An 18,540-nucleotide genomic window follows, 5' to 3' on the forward strand; every position below is an offset into this window, starting at 1 on the left:
GGTCCTTCGAAGGTGTGTCTCTAAGAGGAAGCAGAGGTCAGAGGAAGAGCAGACTTTCCGTAGGGAGGCGGAGGGTGTTTGTCCCTCGGTACAATGTCCCAGCTGGCTTGTACTGGGAGCAGGTGCAGAGCTGCAGCAGGCCAACATCTGGGCAGAGCCTCTGGCACTTTCTCTCCATATTTAGCCTTTTGCTCTGGGTACGGAGATTAGGACCTCTGCCTGTGAACAGAGGGATGCAGCGGAAGTTATCCAGCAAGATTGTGGGGAATGGCATCTTAGGAATCATTTTCTCCAGAGATAAAATTGGCACTTTTACTGGACAGCCATTTTTGTTCCATTAACAACTCCACATAACTGTGTTCCTGTGTGATCCCACCATATTCATGTAAACTAGTTAGTAATTAGTATGAATGTTTTTGGAGATGAAAAATCCCTGCTGTTACATAAGCATAACATAAGTCAGGGTTCATTACTGCCTACTCTAGTTATTTCCTCGCTGTAGATGGATTCCTGATGAAAGCCTCCATCATCCTGAAGAACAGCAGTGTTTTCAACGCATTTCTGTGTTAGAGTTATCTTGTGTAACTTGGCGACATGTTTCTTGTGAGTTCAGTGCGATTAGTCTTTGTTTGCTGGACGCGTGCTGCTCTCAAATGAAAAGACAAATCAAATCAAAAGCAGTGATTGAGCAGTCTATAAAGTCAAGAGTGCTCGTATCTGTTGGTTTTAGATCCGGTGCTCTTCATATGCAGTCACAGCTGCAGTAAATGTTGATTGGCCCCCAAAATACTCCAATGACAGATGATACTGATTTATTTTACCGGTCAACCAAATCCTTTTATCCATGTAGCCCTGCGGCTGCAATGAATGCAAGCTGTGTTGCAGTTTCCATTTCCTTGGTGCCTCTGCAATGTGGGTAATGCGAGGGCTGACCCACTGCTGCTGGGGGCCCCTCTGCCTCAGACTCACGTGGCCCCTCAGTGAGCACCTGCTCCAGAATTCAACAAAACACCTCCAAACGCTGATCTCACAGGCTCGACACACTTCATCGAGTCCCACCCTCGAAATCAGGGTGATGTCAGCTGCCGGCAGCACATAGCGGTCTACGTGGGAGACTATCACATGCATGAATCAAGGGAGCTCCAGATGATCTTATCCCGACTCGGCCCGCTCATCCAGGAACAGAAAAGCACAATTAAACATTTGGTTTGTACCTTTAAGGGATAAAAGTTTGCATTAGTGTCTGTTTCTTTGGCCCACTTTGAGTTACTTATCTGAGGCCCTGATGTTTCTCACTTGCCGGTGTCAGTGACCAACAATTCCAGAGACCCAGAGTCCCTTCAACCATGTGAAACACTCGGAGCTGTGAGGTCACTGTGGAAAGTCATCTGACCCAGAAAACAGGCATCTGCCAGGCATTTGTTCACCAGCAGACAATCCCTTAAAACGGTCCAGTTTCAAATTGGTTTGGATGAGGATGTTTTGGACGGGAATCAGATGAATTGGTTCTGGGCATTAGGGTACTTCTCGGACACATGGGGTGAGGGTGAGACAGCCTTAAACGTGGAATGTCGAGGGCTTTTGCAATTTAGCTACGGAGATAAGAAACTCCTAATTCTGAGAATAATCTTTGCAGTAAATAAAAAAATTTTAAAAAGGCGCCACATTTTTCTCAGATTCTGGGATATAAATACCTCTTATAAAAGAAATGGGAACAGCAGATCTGTTTATCGTACATCAACTTTTCACAAACACTGCAATGAGAAGGAATCAGTTCTAAGAAGAAGTGGCTGTTTTTGGAAAACTTCTTCATTGTATTAAAAGCTATCTTGGTACTTGAAAGGAGAGTCTGTGTTGACGACATTATATGTTTTCATGGTAAACCACATCCCTAGTTACAGTGTTAGCTCAGAGATTTTAGGCGATCTGCCTCTACATCTGATCGTATCAGTAACCTGCTGGTATAAAGAGATGTGCCGACTGTTAGATCAGAGCATGAATGCAGCTTCTTATCTCATCTCCTACTCTGACAACTCTGAACTCAAGTGAACTCTCTCTGACCTCCCAGTTCCTCTCTCTCTCAAAGGATAAACTAAGGTGGACTGAGAGTTTTTTACATCAGAAGGTAAAAACATCCAAAAACATGCACCTCAGGTCAGGTTACCTGGCGCCGCGCTAGTGGCAGCCTGCTGCAGCAGCTCCCCCGAGAGCCCCCCTGCTGTAGTGAAGAAATTTCCCCTCGGGGATTAATAAAGTGTATAAAATCAAAATAAAATCAAATAAAGACACTCATTGTGCAGGCAGGTTGGCAGACGTGAGACAAGCAAGCACCCAGTTTCACCCAGTTTCACTGTTTCTGTAATATCGTCTCTCTCTGTTGAAACATGAAGACGAAGGCGAGGCGTGTGAGAACACTGGTCCTTTGTTGCAAGGAATGATTTGTTTTGACACCGACACCTCACTGCTTCATGTCGCGTGCATCAGGTGATTGATCTTGTTTTGCGATTACTGGAAGAATGAGGTCATATTGTCAGACACCTACAGGCCTACAGACCAGATTAGGCAGGTAACTAGGGAACGCACTGATGTAATGTTTTCTCTCTACAATATTGATTCAAGAGTCTTGCTATGAGGACGGTAATGATGTGGCTGATCCTCGAGCCACTTAATCAGGTTATCATTAACGTTATCAATCTGGCAAATCTGATCAGTGCATTCATACTGAAATTATTTTAAAATATACATATATATATATTTATTTATTTATTTTTTAAATGAGTCAACCCTCCTGACTGACAGGATAAAGTCTGAAAATAGTCCCTCACGAAACTGATAAAAACAACAATGTCCTGCTGCTTTACAAAATAATTTAGCCCATCTTAAAAGTTCATTCATGTACCCTGCATGTGACCTGTTTTGATGCTTTTTTACATCTTCAGTTTGAACAATAAGCTTTGAGGTTGAGTCCCACTAACACGTTAGATAACAGTATTGACATCTAACACTCAGCATCCTCCTCTTTTAAGTCTGGCGCCACCATCAGTGCAGGTGATAAAATGAGGCTCCTCTAACATCCGGAAATATTATTTTCTTGTTCTCATGTTTGTTGGTGTTTTGGGATTTTGCTGTTGGAAGCTGCCACATGAGCCTAAAACGGCAGCAGAGACTCCTGTTGCTAACTGTCCCTGTGGTGACACCTGGTGGACACTGTGTTCACATGCGTCGTGATGACTGGAAAGTCTACACAAACCAATAACACAGGAAAGGTGAAGCTTGATGGATTCTTCAGCCACAGTTAGATGTCTGTATTTAGAAAAACACTCTCCTCAAATTATGAAATGATAATAGCCATCCACTTTCAGAAAAAGGTTTTTACTTTGTATTATGTTGGTTATTCAATCATCTTGAGATAATAAACTGAGGCAATACAGAACACTCATAATCTGCTAAATATCAGTAAAAATCAACGTTTTCCTTCATTTAAGTTACAGTAAGTTCATATCAAAAATCAAAAACGTGAAAAAACTGCAAAGTAGTAACATTAAACACGGGAAAAAGGAAAAATTCAAATAAATCAAATAAAAAGTGAATGAGAATATTAACTCATGGACACTTACTAGCCTTTTTTCTTTGGCTTTCAACTTCACCTTTTCTTAACATTAAATTCATTAGTGGGTGAAGTTTGCTTAGTTGACATAGTTCACGGCTCAAAATCACCATCTCCATGGCAACTGAGTAAACTCTGTATGTGTTGAATAAGACGAAAAGCGCCAGGAAAAAGCAAATAAGTGGACCTTGATTTGTTAGATTGTTAGAGAACAAACTTCTAACACCTGAATGAGATCATTTTTGTTAGAGAAGAAACAGATAAAATGCATTCAATTCAAACTGTAATCCAAATAAAATCAGTGCAGCAGTTTGTGCAGCCGTCATGTCGCTCAGTTCATGTTGTTAAACTTCTTCAGACCTTGAACATTTCTTTACAGTCGGTGTTCGAAATCGTTGCTTATCCACAAGGAATATAGAGTGTAACTAAGTGCATGTAAGTACTGTACTTAAGAACAAATCCAGTATTGGTACTTCATCTGAAAATATCCATGTGATACTACTTTGTGTTTCTACTCCACTAAATCTCAGAGGCAAATACTGACAGCTTTAGGTACTTTTCAGATTACAGTTAGTAATCCTGTGCAGTGAAAACCATAGAACTCCAAAATTTGTGATTAGGATTTTGAATTTTTCTGATAATATGTAGAATCAAATGCTTTTTTTTATGATTAGAAAAAAAAATCTCCTACTTCCTCATTTAAATAAACAATTTAAAAACCCTCTTGGATTAGAGGAGAAAACCATTTTTTTCACAAAGCTGAAAAAACGATACTTTTTAGAGATGCATGGTTCTCACAGGACAGTGACACGACAAACATATGATGAATTTATAGATATGATGCAAAACTGTAGATTAAGCTACCCAACAGTATATGAATATTAATCCAAATACAACATATATAATTGTAAGACAGTAACATTTTCTGCAGAGATGACTTTTAGTTTTGATATTTTAAGTAAATATTGCTGATAATACTAGCATGCATAGCATTTCTGCTAACAATGCCACAATGCAATGCGCCACATTTCACTAATGACTGACAGTGTTGGAGCAAAAATGATGACAAACAGGATGTGTCCCAACTGTTAATTGTGATTTGGGACACAGCCAGAGTCTTCCTGATCCATTATGTTCACTGAGCCTGAGCTCCCTTGTTCTTACTCTCCTGCCATATCTGCTTCCTCAGCTCCAGCTCAGTGTCGGTGAATGACGCTGGACCCCAGTTAGTCATATGCTGAGGTCCTTTATGACCTAAGAGAGAGACGGTCAAAAGACAAGAGATGAATTACTTTTACCAAGAGGGATTCACAAACAAATCACTGACACAAAACTGTTGACGCAGAAGGACACGGCTCTCTTTGTACGCCGACCTAATCCAGTTTCAGGATTGACTGAGATGGTTCATTAATCTGAGGCAGGACATGAGACTGAGATTGGGCTAAATTTCTTTGTTTATTTAGATCCCCATTAGCTTTTGCATAGCAGCAGCTATTCTTCTAAATGAGCTAAATTAGTCAGTGTGCGTGCGTTGCTGCAGGTTTGGATATAAAGATCATTTTGTGAAAAGACCTTTATTCAGATTGTGTAACACCCCAGCTTCATAAACACTCCAAGAAGCCCAGATGTTATGAACATAAATGTACCACCTGTGGTTAAAAGCCTGTCCAGACATACCAGTAGCTATCTCACTATATGAGGGAAAATCAAACAAGAGTAAGCATTCCAGGTTTCATCAGCACCTGAGTTACACACATTTCAGTGGCCGCTGGTCTTGGCCCAGCTGTGATTTCTCCAAGCAGCTAAAACTTGAAATAAGAGTGCACATCAAATACAAATTTTGGGGAACACAAAGAAGCAGCAGGAAGCCAAATCCAGGAGTATGGGTGGTGGGAAAGACAGTCTGTGCTGCTGTGGGTGAGAAACCTGTACGTTTTCATCGCGCTACAGTTCAGGTTGTTTTCCTTTAGCAGCTGACACGGTCTCAGTAGGACTCGGTGTTGACAGTCTGATCCTGGTCGACAAATTCACGGAGCACAACTCAGTGAATGCCAAACAAATCCCACCTGGTTACACTCCTGACCTTTTGCACCTTTTTCAGTCTTAAACATTGACGTTCTGCCCCTCTTAAACACAAATGTCACTCAAAACAAAGCAAAAGCTCCTCCCTGACCATGTGCTCAGCCCTTTAGTGTTGGAAGCTGGACAACAATCGCACACCGTTTTCTTCTTTATTTTACAATCTCAATATCAGTTGCTAGCGGCAGAATTATACTTGGCCTTAGAGTTAAATTTATTGGTTTAATAAAAACATGTTAAAAGTCATTATGTACTAAAAAGCCATCACTTGTTATTTAAAATGTTCAGCATCTGTTGATCTACTGTATGGATTGAAGCATAGTTGGAAGTGTTTTGATAAAATAATGTGTTTTTGTTGTTAAATTTCTCAACTCTGATCAAGTGTTTTGATCTGATAGGTCAGATTGAAATGGGGAGGCAGGCCCAGTGCTTTATATATATATATATATATATATATATATATATATATATTTATATAGGAAGAAAGAAGGGGGAGGAGCCTGGTCTGTAGGAAGCACAACAAAGCACTTAACTATGTGACATGTTGCGAGTAACGGTTTGAAAGTTTGACCTCCAGTTTTTCCCTTTTGTTTGATTTTGGAGGCTGTAATTTCTGTAAATAAATGGCTACCTAATTTTTCAGCTGCCTTCTTCCAGCGTGATGTTTTGTCCTCCTCATAAAATCTCATACCTTTCTTTGCAACAAAAACACCTCACAGGTTTGACACAAACTTTGCCATGCACCCTCTTGGAGATTACATATGTGCACGTACCAGTGGTCACAAAAGCATGTATAGTTCGGGTGCTGATGTTGATCAAGTGACAAAGCTTCATTATATCTAATAACAAAGGCTATAGCTTCCTGCTCCATGCACACATCTGTGCTGCGTACTGTTCACACGCAACAGGAGCAATCCTGGAACCTTTTGATCATACATTTGTAAGTTAACTAATAACCTGATTAGCGTCCATCGGCGTCACCTACCTGGCTGGATGAGTCGCACCAGCCCCTCATGTTTGGCCACTTTGTCTTTCCAAGTCTTGGTCTTGTTAGATGCTCGCACAAGTTTCCTCGACACCTCCTATATCCGAGGAAGAAAGACAGAGACAGAGTCGGATCATAAGAACTTTGAGGAGATGTGAGGGCAAGACTTGTTCAAACATTTTTAAAGATTTTCTTAAATGTTTTAACTACAATGAACTGATCAGATTTTATAGATCCTGGTGACTCAATATTTTTGGAAGACTTTATGGATCGACAGTGTTTGTCAATGTAAGAGATAAATTGTATGGCTTTAGTCTAAAGTTAGCACAGCTTTGCCAGGCAGAGCTGGCTGATATGATTGGTTCAGGATGGTGGAAGGCCAAATACTGTAATAAACTTGATTCAATGGAAAGGAAAAAATACCAGGTATTAAAAACTACATGACCGTTCCCTTCAAACAAAAAGAAAGAGTAGAATGAAACCATTTCTGATTCAAACGTTAGATTCCAAAGTAAAGTTACTCTCAGTGTTTTAGGTCAGTGAACCACTGTAAGCCTCCACATGTGTGCCCGGACCTCATACTGCTCCAGCGCTCCCTCCCGCTCCCTCTCCAGTCTCTCCAGCTGCAGCGTGGCTGCCTGCAGCTCTTTCTCCTTGACCAGCTGCTCAGCCATCAGCTCCTGCTTCTCTTCCTCGGTCTGGGACAGCGCCCTCTGCTGCTCCAGGTGGATTTGCTCCAGCTCTGCCCTCTTTGTCGCCTCCTCCTCCAGCAGCCTGCCAGTGAACACACAGCAAGGAAACTTAACATTTCTCTCAGTCGCTCTCTTTCCTCACTCAGGATGTGGACAAGTGTGGAGAAATGTGTGGACAGTTCAAAACAGGAAAAGACAATCACATTTAAAACTGACAAATTTAGTGTTGTAGTTTGGAGACTCTGTGTTATTAATTTAGTTTTTCTCCTGCTAACCAAGCTGGCCTTGTGTTGCTGATACAACACTCAAAGTGGCTGTTAATTTAATATTTAGTTCATGTTGGTCTGAGCAGATCAGATCCTGGGTGCGTGCGCACCTGCTGCTAACAAACATGTTAATGACAGGTCTGAACAAGCTCAAAGTGCCCGCTTGGAAAAGACTGCAGGTCTGTTAATCTGTTGTTCATTATCTCAAACAGGGGCTAATGTTTCAGAGACCTGCCCTGCAGCTTCCGCATGGCCTCCTCATCCTGCTTGGCCTTCCTCTCGTCATCTAAGGCCTCCTCCAGCCAGTGGTACATTTCCTCCAGCTCTCGGACACGCTGCAGGTACTGCTCCAGTTCACTGGACTTCTGAGCCACCTGCTCCTCCATCTGCTGACGCACCTGAACGAGTCCACACACACACATCTGCAGTGTCACACTCGATAGCCTCTTTCACACAAGATTTGACCTACAAATCAACAGTAAATCCACATTTTATTGTCTATTATGACTTTATTTTAGCTTGCCTACATCTGCTAAAGTGTTGCTGCAATGATGGAATCTCACTGGAGCAAACAATAACATCTTTCTAATTGTATGAAAGCATTTATCTGTGCAGCCATTCAGCTAAAAGGAGGATTAATACACGTCAGCTCATCTGACACTCAGAACAAAGATGATTCAACATCATGGGATGTATCATTTTAACTGTTTTTAGCCTGTGTTTCCTGAAAGGACGACGACACAGACAGGTCATGGTGACGTTATCTAAAACAAAAAATGAGTCGCGGTTTTAAAGGCGCATTATTTTCCTTTCTGTACTTATGAGAAACCCATGTATCACCACATGATCTGGACAAAGGAGCAGAGCTGTGGGAGGCAGCCTCCGGCACAGTGGTTACCATTTTCTCTCTCTCCAGGTCCAGTCTGTAGCGATCCTGCAGTTCTAACTGAGACTTCTTCCTCCTTTGCTCCTCTAGTGCTGCTTCAGCTGCCGCCTCTTCCATTTTCTGTGAAGCACAAAAGAGGAAAGAGCTGTTACTTGTCTGCTTGACTGTCCCCCACTTCATGCTGCGAGGAAATCCTCTGAAGACAAACCAGACTACGTAAAGAAACGTAGGTTTGGTTGAGGAGGAATCTGTGGGTTCTTTAGGGGAGTAATTTCAGCCTGTGCTTTTTCCTTAAAAGCTCTGTGATAAAACATTTTAATTTGTAACACCAGGGTGTAAAGTGACTTTTCACATGATTAGTAACTGATCTTAAAGACATACACTATCTTTTGGCTTTAAAAAAAACATCTGTCAGGGTAAAAAAGAGAAGTAAGACCTTATCAATAAACTGCTGCAGCAGTAAAAGAAGTTCATTTGGCTGGCAGGTGTCCCTGACTAACACATGGTGTCCTTTGCATTGCTAGTTTCATTTCTCCTTTCGGTGTAAGTGGTCTCCTGCTGTGAGCTATTTTGAAACAGAATATGTGAAAGTAGACAGAAGTAGACAATGAGCAACTGACTTGTCTTACTGGTAACTGTCCCACTTCATGACCGATTGCCAAACTTCATGACTATCATCATCTATAAAAACACATTTGAATACATTATTCTACCATCTGAAATAGAAAATGTAAAACTGTGGATGAAATTGAGGCTGTTTCCAAAACTACACATGCTGACCGACTATAGCTCCGCTTTTGCATCTCTTATTTATAATAAAGCAAATATTCCCCTCGTTTTCAAGCTTGTTCCAAGTAATCTATCTAGTAAAAAAAACAAAACAAAAACACAATAAGGAACATGTTTGTTACGTTTATGTTGTTCGTAGAGGCTGCATCAGAGAGGCCTGGATTTCCATTGCATTGTTATGCACAAAAAAATTAAAAACATTTAAATAATTGAAAGTGGGTTGGATATTCCTGCAACTGATTGGCCCCAGTGGAGCACTATTGCTCTGTGAGGGTCAAAAGTTCAGGTATCTGATTAGGATGCCCCCTGGCCACCTTCCATTGGAGGTTTTCTGGCCATGTCCAGCTGGTAGGAGATCCTGGGGTCGACAATATGCTGAAGAGATTATATATCTAATCTGACCTAGGAATGCCTCGGGATCCCCAGAAGGAGCTGAAAAATGTTACTGAGGAGAGCAATGTTTTGGCTAACTTGCTAATGTGACCTGACTCCAGATAAACCATAGAAAATGGATGGATGGATGGATGGATGGAAGGATGAATGGATGGTAAAACAGAAATAACAAAGTTTAATGTAATATATCTGAGACTAAAATGTTCACTGAAGGCAGTGTGACTTAATAACAGACTCTACCAGTCAGTTTTAGTAGAGTTAAGTACAAACCATCCTCATGGCCTCCAGCTGTCTCTGTTTGCTCTCATTGACCGCCTGGAGCTGCTTCATCCTCTCTGCCAGGTCCTCTTCTTCTACATGCTGCCTCTGCCGGAGCTCCCGGCGCCTCAGCCGAGCCTCATGGTGAGGAGACGACTGCCCTAACCTCAGCAGCTGGATGCACGTTTGAATGGCTGCCACAAGACAGAGTGAGAGGAGTCATTCACTGATTTACCTCCACAATAATCTGGGTTTAATTGTGCTGCTGAGTCAGAAACTGGTATTCAAAAGTTCAAGACACAACGATAAAAAAAATAAAAGATGGTGATGACGCGACTCTTTATGATGAGGAAGTCGGTACCTTGCATCCATTCCTGCTTCTTCTTTTTATCTGACACACTGATTTCAAAGCTTTTATCAGTGCACTTGATAATAAAAAGGCACTTCTTCCCATCTTTATCCAGCAGATTCTGCAGCAAAGAAAAATGTCATGGCACGCTTAGTCACATAAATGCACAAAACCATACAAGTTTAGCAACTTTTAAAAGTCAAACAGTATGACGTCATATAAGAAGATATCACAGCGTAACGTAAAACTACACACAGTAGGACAGTTTACCTCCACACAGCAGCTTTGGTCCAGGATTATGTCTCCCTTCATTTCCTCGAGATCCTCACAGATGTAGTACGACAGCGAGGCGGGCCGGAGGACAAACCAGCGCTCCGTCCAGTTCTTCCTCTTGTGGCCCTTTTTCATCATGTATCCCTTCAAAAAACAACGTGGACGTAAACAAAGACACTTGTGTTATCAGTCTGCCATAGTCAGTGTCATTCATTAAACAGGACAAGTGAAATACTTAATGAGACAATCATTGATTCATTTTCAAAAACACATGGGATATATCAACATCACACACTGCTGATATGACACATACTGAGTTATAATGTGCGTTACAGTTCGGCAGGCCTGACTAAATATAAATACGTATCGAATAGGATTACAAGCAAAAATCCTGCTTTGAAAATTCAAAATGCAAAAGTATCACAATTCAAATGTACTTATTATGGAGAGTGGCCAACTTTAAAATCATATATATCATATTACTGGGTTATAATTATGGATTCATTAATGTGCACATCACTTTAATGTTGCAGCTGTAGCCTGTTTTGATTACTTGATAAACTGCTGGGTAGCTTAATCTATAATAATACAACATTCTACAACATAATTCTATTTCATATTAATAATCTGAATCTGCAAAATAACTAGTAAAATAAATAAATGTAGTGAAGTACAAAGTACAATAGCTGCCTCCAAAATATAGTAGAAGCCAAAAGTAGAATAACAAGGAAATCACGTAGAGTACTTGAGTGAATGTAGTTGGTTATCATCCACCTCTGACTGTATTTACAGGCATGTAAAGCATTTTGCTGTGAGTGCAGTTTAAGACATGAAGCATTCTCCATTTTCTTACAGTTCAGGGCTTTCTTTCTCAATAGCAGCGATACAGTGAGAGTAAACAGTCCAGAGAGAATAATGCCGATGAATCAAACTGAAACTGTAAAAATGTGGGGATTAAATGTGAGAAATCCACAGATCAACAAACAAGATCCGCATACTGTTCTGTCAGACCTGCTTGAGCACATCCAGTATGAGCTCCATGTAGACCTCATTGATGCCCATGGAAAGGGTCTGGCGGTCCGTGGTCCTGCTGAAGTAACTCATCCCCACGAGCTCAATCAGCTCCCACACAGTCAGGAAGTTCTTTGTGTTGAGCTGCAGCTTGTAACCTGCAAACTTCTCCTCGCTCCATCTACTCGCCATGGCCTCTGTCAGCTTTCGCAGGAAGTACTCGATCTAATGACATGAACATACATAAAAGTCGTGATAGAGAGGACGGTTACACGTTTTCCAGATGATTTAGTCTGCCAGAGAGAAAGCGGCTGCAGAGATCTTCCTCACCTCTTCAGTGAGAATGACTAGTGGGTATTTTTCCTCTGACAGAAAGTTGAAAATGCACCAGACTTTGAAAGCATGGTTATCTGAGATGAGTAGGTGTTTGGTGAATATATTTTTCTTGTAACACAGTGTCCAGCACATCCTGTCGATCTCCCGTACGTCAAAATCCTCCTGTACCTGTGAACAAAACAAAAACAAAAAACCTTCAGTCAGAGTCAGAGTGAAGCCTGCCAGCACCAGTGAGCGCCGTGTTTACAAACGCTAAGCAGGAGACTGGTGTTTGTCTCCTTTCAAAACCTTAAGTCTGCAGAATGCGAGGTACAAACGTGATGCAATTAAATGCCTCATTTTTATTCAAGTCAGATCCCACGAGAGAAAGGCGAGAAAACAGCTACCAAGTGTAAAGAGTGAAACTCAAGCAGCTCACTGACTGACATGAGAGTTTGTTTTATAAAACTTCAGCAGACGTGTTCGCTGTGTGTTACACTGTTACACTGTGTTACACTGTGTTACACTGTTACACTGTTACACTGTGCCTGCTGCGCTGCAGGGCCAAGAAACACAAAGACACTTTGGTAAAGAGTGTACAAGGATGCAGCCAATTTTATCGACAAATATCAGTAACAATAGTAGACAAAACACACATTATTACACTGATCACAAAAGAAAAGTGATAGCAGACATTCATTCTAAACAGGTCATTAGTCATCCTAATGACAGCGAGGAAGTCCTGAACACTGAAGAAATGTTTGTTCGTGAGTTTTTTATTTTTAGGTTGTGTGTGTAACTGATTACTTTTTAAGCTTTACAAAAAGGTTTTGAGAAGCGTTGCTGGCAAAGTGAGAAATTCAGTATAAATACGACCTGGCACTTTTTGGTGACTGACTGCAAAGAGTCGCAGCACCATCTATCTCTGATTTTTAATAAGAAATTGGATCATTTGAACAAATATTGAAATAAAACTATGAGAAGTTTAGAGGGGAAAATCATTATTTGATTGAGGTGTTGACAACTCAGATATCTGAAGTATGACCCCGACTACTCACTGCTGTTTATACAGTTGTAAGACGTCAGAGGACAAACAGGTTGGAAACCACAGGTGGAATCTTTCATCTTTAACAATGGGTTGTATTTATAAGCTTGTTATATTGTCTATTGTGTCAAAACTTTATCTGAAAAGAAACCAGTGGTGGAAACGAAGTAAGTTTACTCAAGTACTGTACATTAATTTAGAGGTATTTGTACTTCACTTGAGTATTTCCATTTAATGTAACTTTATACTTCTTTTCAGATCAATATTTAATACCAAAAACATATGATCAGTTGCTTTTTATGCATTAATATACAGTGGTGTGAAAAAGTGTTTGCCCCCTTCCTGATTTCCAATTTTTTTGCATGTCTGTCACACTTAAATGTTTCAGATCATCAAACAAATTGAAATATTAGTCAAAGATAACACAAAATGCAGTTTTTAAATGAAGGTTTTTATTATTAAGGGAGAAAAAAAAATCCAAACCCACATGGCCCTGTGTGAAAAAGTGTTTGCCCCCTCCTGTTAAAACATAACTTAACTGTGGTTTATCACACCTGAGTTCAATTTCTCTAGCCACACCCAGGCCTGATTACTGCCACACCTGTTCTCAATCAAGAAATCACTTAAATAGGATCTGCCTGACAAAGTGAAGTAGACCAAAAGATCCTCAAAAAATAGACATCATGCCGACATCCAAAGAAATTCAGGAACAAATGAGAAAGAAAGTAATTGAGCTCTATCAGTCTGGAAAAGGTCATAAAGCCATTTCTAAAGCTTTGGGACTCCAGCGAACCACAGTGAGAGCCATTATCCACAAATGGAGAAAACATGGAACAGTGGTGAACCTTCCCAGGGGTGGCCGGCCAACCAAAATTACCCCAAGAGCGCAGCGACGACTCATCCGAGAGCTCACAAAAGACCCCACAACAACATCCAAAGAACTGCAGGCCTCACTTGCCTCAGTTAAGGTCAGTGTTCATGACTCCACCATAAGAAAGAGACTGGGCAAAAATGGCCCGCATGGCAGAGTTCCAAGACCAAAACCACCGCTGAGCAAAAAGAACATTAAGGCTCGTCTCATTTTTGCCAGAAAACATCTTGATGATCCCCAAGACTTTTGGGAAAATACTCTGTGGACTGACGAGACAAAAGTTTAACTTTTTGGAAGGTGTGTGTCCCATTACATCTGGCATAAAAGTAACACCACATTTTAGAAAAAGAACATCATACCAACAGTAAAATATGGTGGTGGTAGTGTGATGGTCTGGGGCTGTTTTGCTGCTTCAGGACCTGGAAGACTTGCTGTGATAAATGGAACCATGAATTCTATTGTCTACCAAAAAATCCTGAAGGAGAATGTCCGGCCATCTGTTTGTGACCTCAAGCTGAAGAAAAACTTGGGTTCTGCAGCAGGACAATGATCCAAAACACACCAGCAAGTCCACCTCTGAATGGCTGAAGAAAAACAAAATGAAGACTTTGGAGTGGCCTAGTCAAAGTCCTGACCTGAATCCTATTGAGATGCTGTGGCATGACCTTAAAAAGGAGGTTGGTGCTGGAAAACCCTCCAATGTGGCTGAATTACAACAACTCTGCAAAGATGAGTGGGCCAAAATTCCTCCACAGCTGTAAAAGACTCATTGCAAGTTATCGCAAACGCTTGATTGCAGTTGTTGCTGCTAAGGGTGGCCCAACCAGTTATTAGGTTTAGGGGGCAAACACTTTTTCACACAGGGCCATGTGGGTTTGGATTTTTTTTTTTCTCCCTTAATAATAAAAACCTTCATTAAAAAACTGCATTTTGTGTTTACTTGTGTTATCTTTGACTAATATTTAAATTTGTTTGATGATCTGAAACATTTAAGTGACAGTCATGCAAAAAAATAAGAAATCAGGAAGGGAGCAGTCACTTTTTCACACCACTTTACAGATTGGACGCTTCACCAGTGATGATAATCATCTCATTGACTGTTACAGATGCAGGTGTGAATATTGTCTGTGTGTCTGTGCCATTTTAAAATGTGTTACTTGTTTACTATTTCCCTTGGGTTTGTACAACGACGTGTTGTGTTTGTGTATTCTGATGAGTTGAATGAAAGTGTATCTTCATATTGTCACTATGTAAATTGTGAGGACCCCAAAAACAATAGCTGCTGTGATGCAAAGGCTCATAGGGATCTAAACAAACAAACAAACAAACAAACAGTATTGTGTTTCAATTAGCTACACCATGACAACATTAAATGTTGCTCACATGTATATTTCAATTAAGTAATATTCCAGTAATTTATATATGATAAATATAACACTAAACTGGGCCATTTTTGTATTGAGTGCTTTTACTTTTGATACATTTGTTCCCACCTTGTCCAGAATGAACCGTTTGAGGTAAGGCATGTAGCCCTGGTTGGACAGAGGCCCTTTATCATCGTCTTTGAAATGCTCCTCCAGGGTCACGGGGTCAATAGGGATCTTCATCACTGTGCACAGGTTGTGAGACAGCACCTACACAAACACAATCAGTGAAATAGATATCACCATCAAACATGAGTGAAGGTACCTACATTCACTGAAGACACATTATCATTAAGTTCCTGTTAAATGACATGCATGAGTGTGCGATAAGGGTGAAGCTCAAATTCAGTCTCAGTTTCCAGGTTTTGCTGCCAAGCATTACTGGCCAAGCATTACTTTCATTCTTCAAAGTGAACATTCACCCCTTACACTAAAGGTTCAACCAAGTTCAGCCGGAATAATGCATGGACTAAAAGTGTTTCCATTAAATTGTACAGCATTGAAGCTTACAGGTTCAAATAAACCTCCAATTAAGCCTCTGACAGGCGAACAGTGATGTCACCGTGATATATAGGGACTGTTACAGTTTTCCTGGCCCCTCTGCAGTGTTGAGAGATGACCAACCCTGCAGGAGCCTTAAAGTCAGACTGCGTCTTTGTCAGGCTGGGCACACACACACATCAGAACCAGCAGGCCACCAGACATACAGAAACACCACCTCTCTCTCTGCAAACAGCCGGGAACCACTTTCTCCCTCCGACAACAACAGACCTCAATAAAACATAAACCTTTGGATAAGCAGCAATATGAGTTAATAAGTGGTGCAAAAATATTCTTACTACCATAGTACATTTTAATGTTCTAAACCTATTTCATACTGTATGTAAAATCACCAGTGCAACTTCTTTACAAGCAAAAGTCCTTCAATCAAATTTGACAAAAGTAAAAGTATCAGCAGAAAAATTACTTCCGTTTTTTTTTTTTTTTAAAGAACAGAACTTATAGTTCTGGGTCATTAGCGAGATTCATGTTTAAACAGTATTGTAATGAAAGTGACGCTAAACTAGCGGTACTTTATATAACTTCGCTGCTGTAACATAGGCTGCATGATATTTCATTACCCTGTATTTTTTTTATGTTTGGGTAATAACAAGTGTGTGTACTTCTGTTGGTTGATGTAACTGTCGTTTACACCAACTAACGCAGTGTTAAGTACAGTGAGTGTGTGTTCTTCAGGGCGTCTAAACTTTAAGAAAAAAACAGAAGTGAAACGCACCTTTAACTGGGATTTGGAAACTTTTCCCCGATGGTCCACGTCCAGGGCCGTGAATGCGTGCCATATGGCCTTCAAAATCTCCTCTCGAAGCCACATATTGTCCCTCAGCAGCAGCACAGCAGCTCTGCGTGTCTGTCAGCGCGTCTGTGGTTTAAAACTATCCACCTCTGACATGGGCTGGGGTGGGGGTGGAGGGGGGGCGGGGCTGGGGGGAGCGCCACCTGACGGTTATTTTACTTCTGCTTGTTGTGGGCTTCAAATGTAAAAGGGGAAAAAAAAAAAAAAAAAAAAAAAAACAACAACAACTATACAGACGATTTAAAAGCTCCCTATCTCTTTACTTAAATTGTTATCAGTGTCTAAATATGGATGAACAAGTAACTTTGTGGAGTGAAAACTGAATGAGACCATCAACTGATAAAAACGAGCTGCTGAGCTCTGCTTACTGTCTAATGTGTGCAATATTTCTAAGCTACAAACCTACCTGAACCACTCATTACTTTGTTGTCATTAAACTGAAGATGAACCATAGACTTTATACAAATACGGTTGCTGCTTGTATAGAACACATATATTTAGAAAGATTCAAAAACACGTGCATGAAGCTCTTAAAACTACTTTTGGACTCTTTAAAGATGTGACCTCATAGGTAACACAACACAATCTAACTTGTTTGTCCTAAAAACTCAAATAAATGCTTTTCACACTGAATTTAAATCGGTTTAGTTTTCTTTTAGGAGTGTATTTTTAATTAGAGTGAACATTACCTGTTCATAATTAAGGCCGTTGTTACACTTAGAATATACACATATGTAAATCCAAATATATTTTCCAAGTTTTTAATATATATTTGGATTCAGTGAGTAAAACTACATACCAGTTTTTTTTTAAACGGAACATTTGTTAACCAGTGTTAGCAGAACATTCCTGCAAAGACCCCGATCATTGTCAGTCGATGCCGAGCTGTAGTAATGTAGTGAGTTGTTCCCACACAATTTCAGTGAAACTAGTACAATCCAGTTTGTAATCTTTGATTTTGGCCTTATTCATGTTATATTAAGTTTGCTGGACAGCTCACTGGACTGACCCTGTTAAAGGGAAGGATGGAAGAATCAATAATCAAAAGGACTTGGTGTTCATGAATAAGCACCACCACACCTAAACTAGACATTAGCCAGTCCCTTATTGTTATGAGACACTGTCAAAGAGTTCCTGCTAATTACACTGATTCAGATTTGATCTGAAGTTGTTGTAGAGGTCTAACAAAGTATCTGTGGACATTCTCCATGTGGTGTCTAACAAAGCAAGAGTCTGATTGTGTGTCTAAAACAAGTGAAGTTATTTACCAGATGCTTATAAAATCGTCACTAAGCAGGAAAAGATGTGTGCCTCTACAAGTAAACACTCATGGTCATGAAATCCCTTAGCTTTTTTTTTTTTTTTTTTAATATGTTGTTGTATATATAGATGGTTCATCCATACACCAACCAAAAGCTTGAGACCTTCACGATAAGTCCAATTGTACATGCTTCAATGATGTATCCAATTGCACTTTCAGTGCTCACAAACACTTGTCCTGTAGCCATACTGAACACCAAGAGCATCCTCTTTTCCTGAAATTGATGTTTCCGAGTTGCCCACCGATCCACTCTGTAACCAGATGCATTACGACCAGCCATTACAGAAGTCACTTGCAAAGTAACAAAGTTACAGCTGTTTTCATTTTAAATAGTCTTCAATTTAAAAAATTTGCAGTCTGATACAGAAGGCTAGGAGACCTGAACAATATGAAAGTGCTAGTCATTAATTTACAGAGATCAGGCATCACATAGTGCTATGAATTATCCAATATGCTACATATGAATACAGCTGTTGATACCTTACAAATGCCTCTGGTTGTTTTTCAAGGCTACTTGAAAAAGCAATAACCTTGGCTTGAAAATACATAAACAGGTGTTTGTTTATGTAGAAAATAATGTAGATTTCACCACTACCAGAGGTATAATCTTATTACGACCACT

At 40.4% G+C, this 18,540-nt stretch overlaps 1 protein-coding gene across 1 annotated transcript; it reads right to left on the bottom strand.

Annotated features, from left to right (window-relative positions):
• Positions 1-3,356: 3,356 nt before the first annotated feature.
• swap70a (switching B cell complex subunit SWAP70a) lies at positions 3,357-16,640 on the bottom strand. Its single transcript, XM_069174363.1, has 12 exons — positions 16,520-16,640; positions 15,313-15,453; positions 11,919-12,092; positions 11,589-11,813; positions 10,575-10,721; positions 10,317-10,425; positions 9,968-10,149; positions 8,528-8,635; positions 7,861-8,027; positions 7,247-7,445; positions 6,672-6,768; positions 3,357-4,861 (listed from the first exon to the last, which is right to left on the bottom strand). Exons 1-12 carry the CDS (start codon positions 16,613-16,615, stop codon positions 4,743-4,745), a joined length of 1,764 nt encoding a protein of 587 aa, XP_069030464.1. The 5' UTR covers positions 16,616-16,640; the 3' UTR covers positions 3,357-4,742.
• Between the last annotated feature and the right edge of the window lie 1,900 nt (positions 16,641-18,540).

This window comes from Embiotoca jacksoni, unplaced genomic scaffold (assembly GCF_022577435.1).
Source record: "Embiotoca jacksoni isolate LCO1_2020_lvr unplaced genomic scaffold, fEmbJac1.0.p SCAF_6, whole genome shotgun sequence".
NCBI lineage: Eukaryota > Metazoa > Chordata > Actinopteri > Embiotocidae > Embiotoca > Embiotoca jacksoni.

Excerpts from the sequence above, each read along its gene's own strand:
- swap70a (XM_069174363.1), bottom strand. The coding sequence starts at position 16,615 with ATGTGGCTTCGAGAGGAGATTTTGAAGGCCATATGGCACGCATTCACG. Across the intron at positions 15,454-16,519 it reads TTTCCAAATCCCAGTTAAAG|GTGCTGTCTCACAACCTGTG; the intron begins GTGCGTTTCACT and ends GTGTTTGTGTAG. Across the intron at positions 11,814-11,918 it reads TAGTCATTCTCACTGAAGAG|ATCGAGTACTTCCTGCGAAA; the intron begins GTGAGGAAGATC and ends TCATGTCATTAG.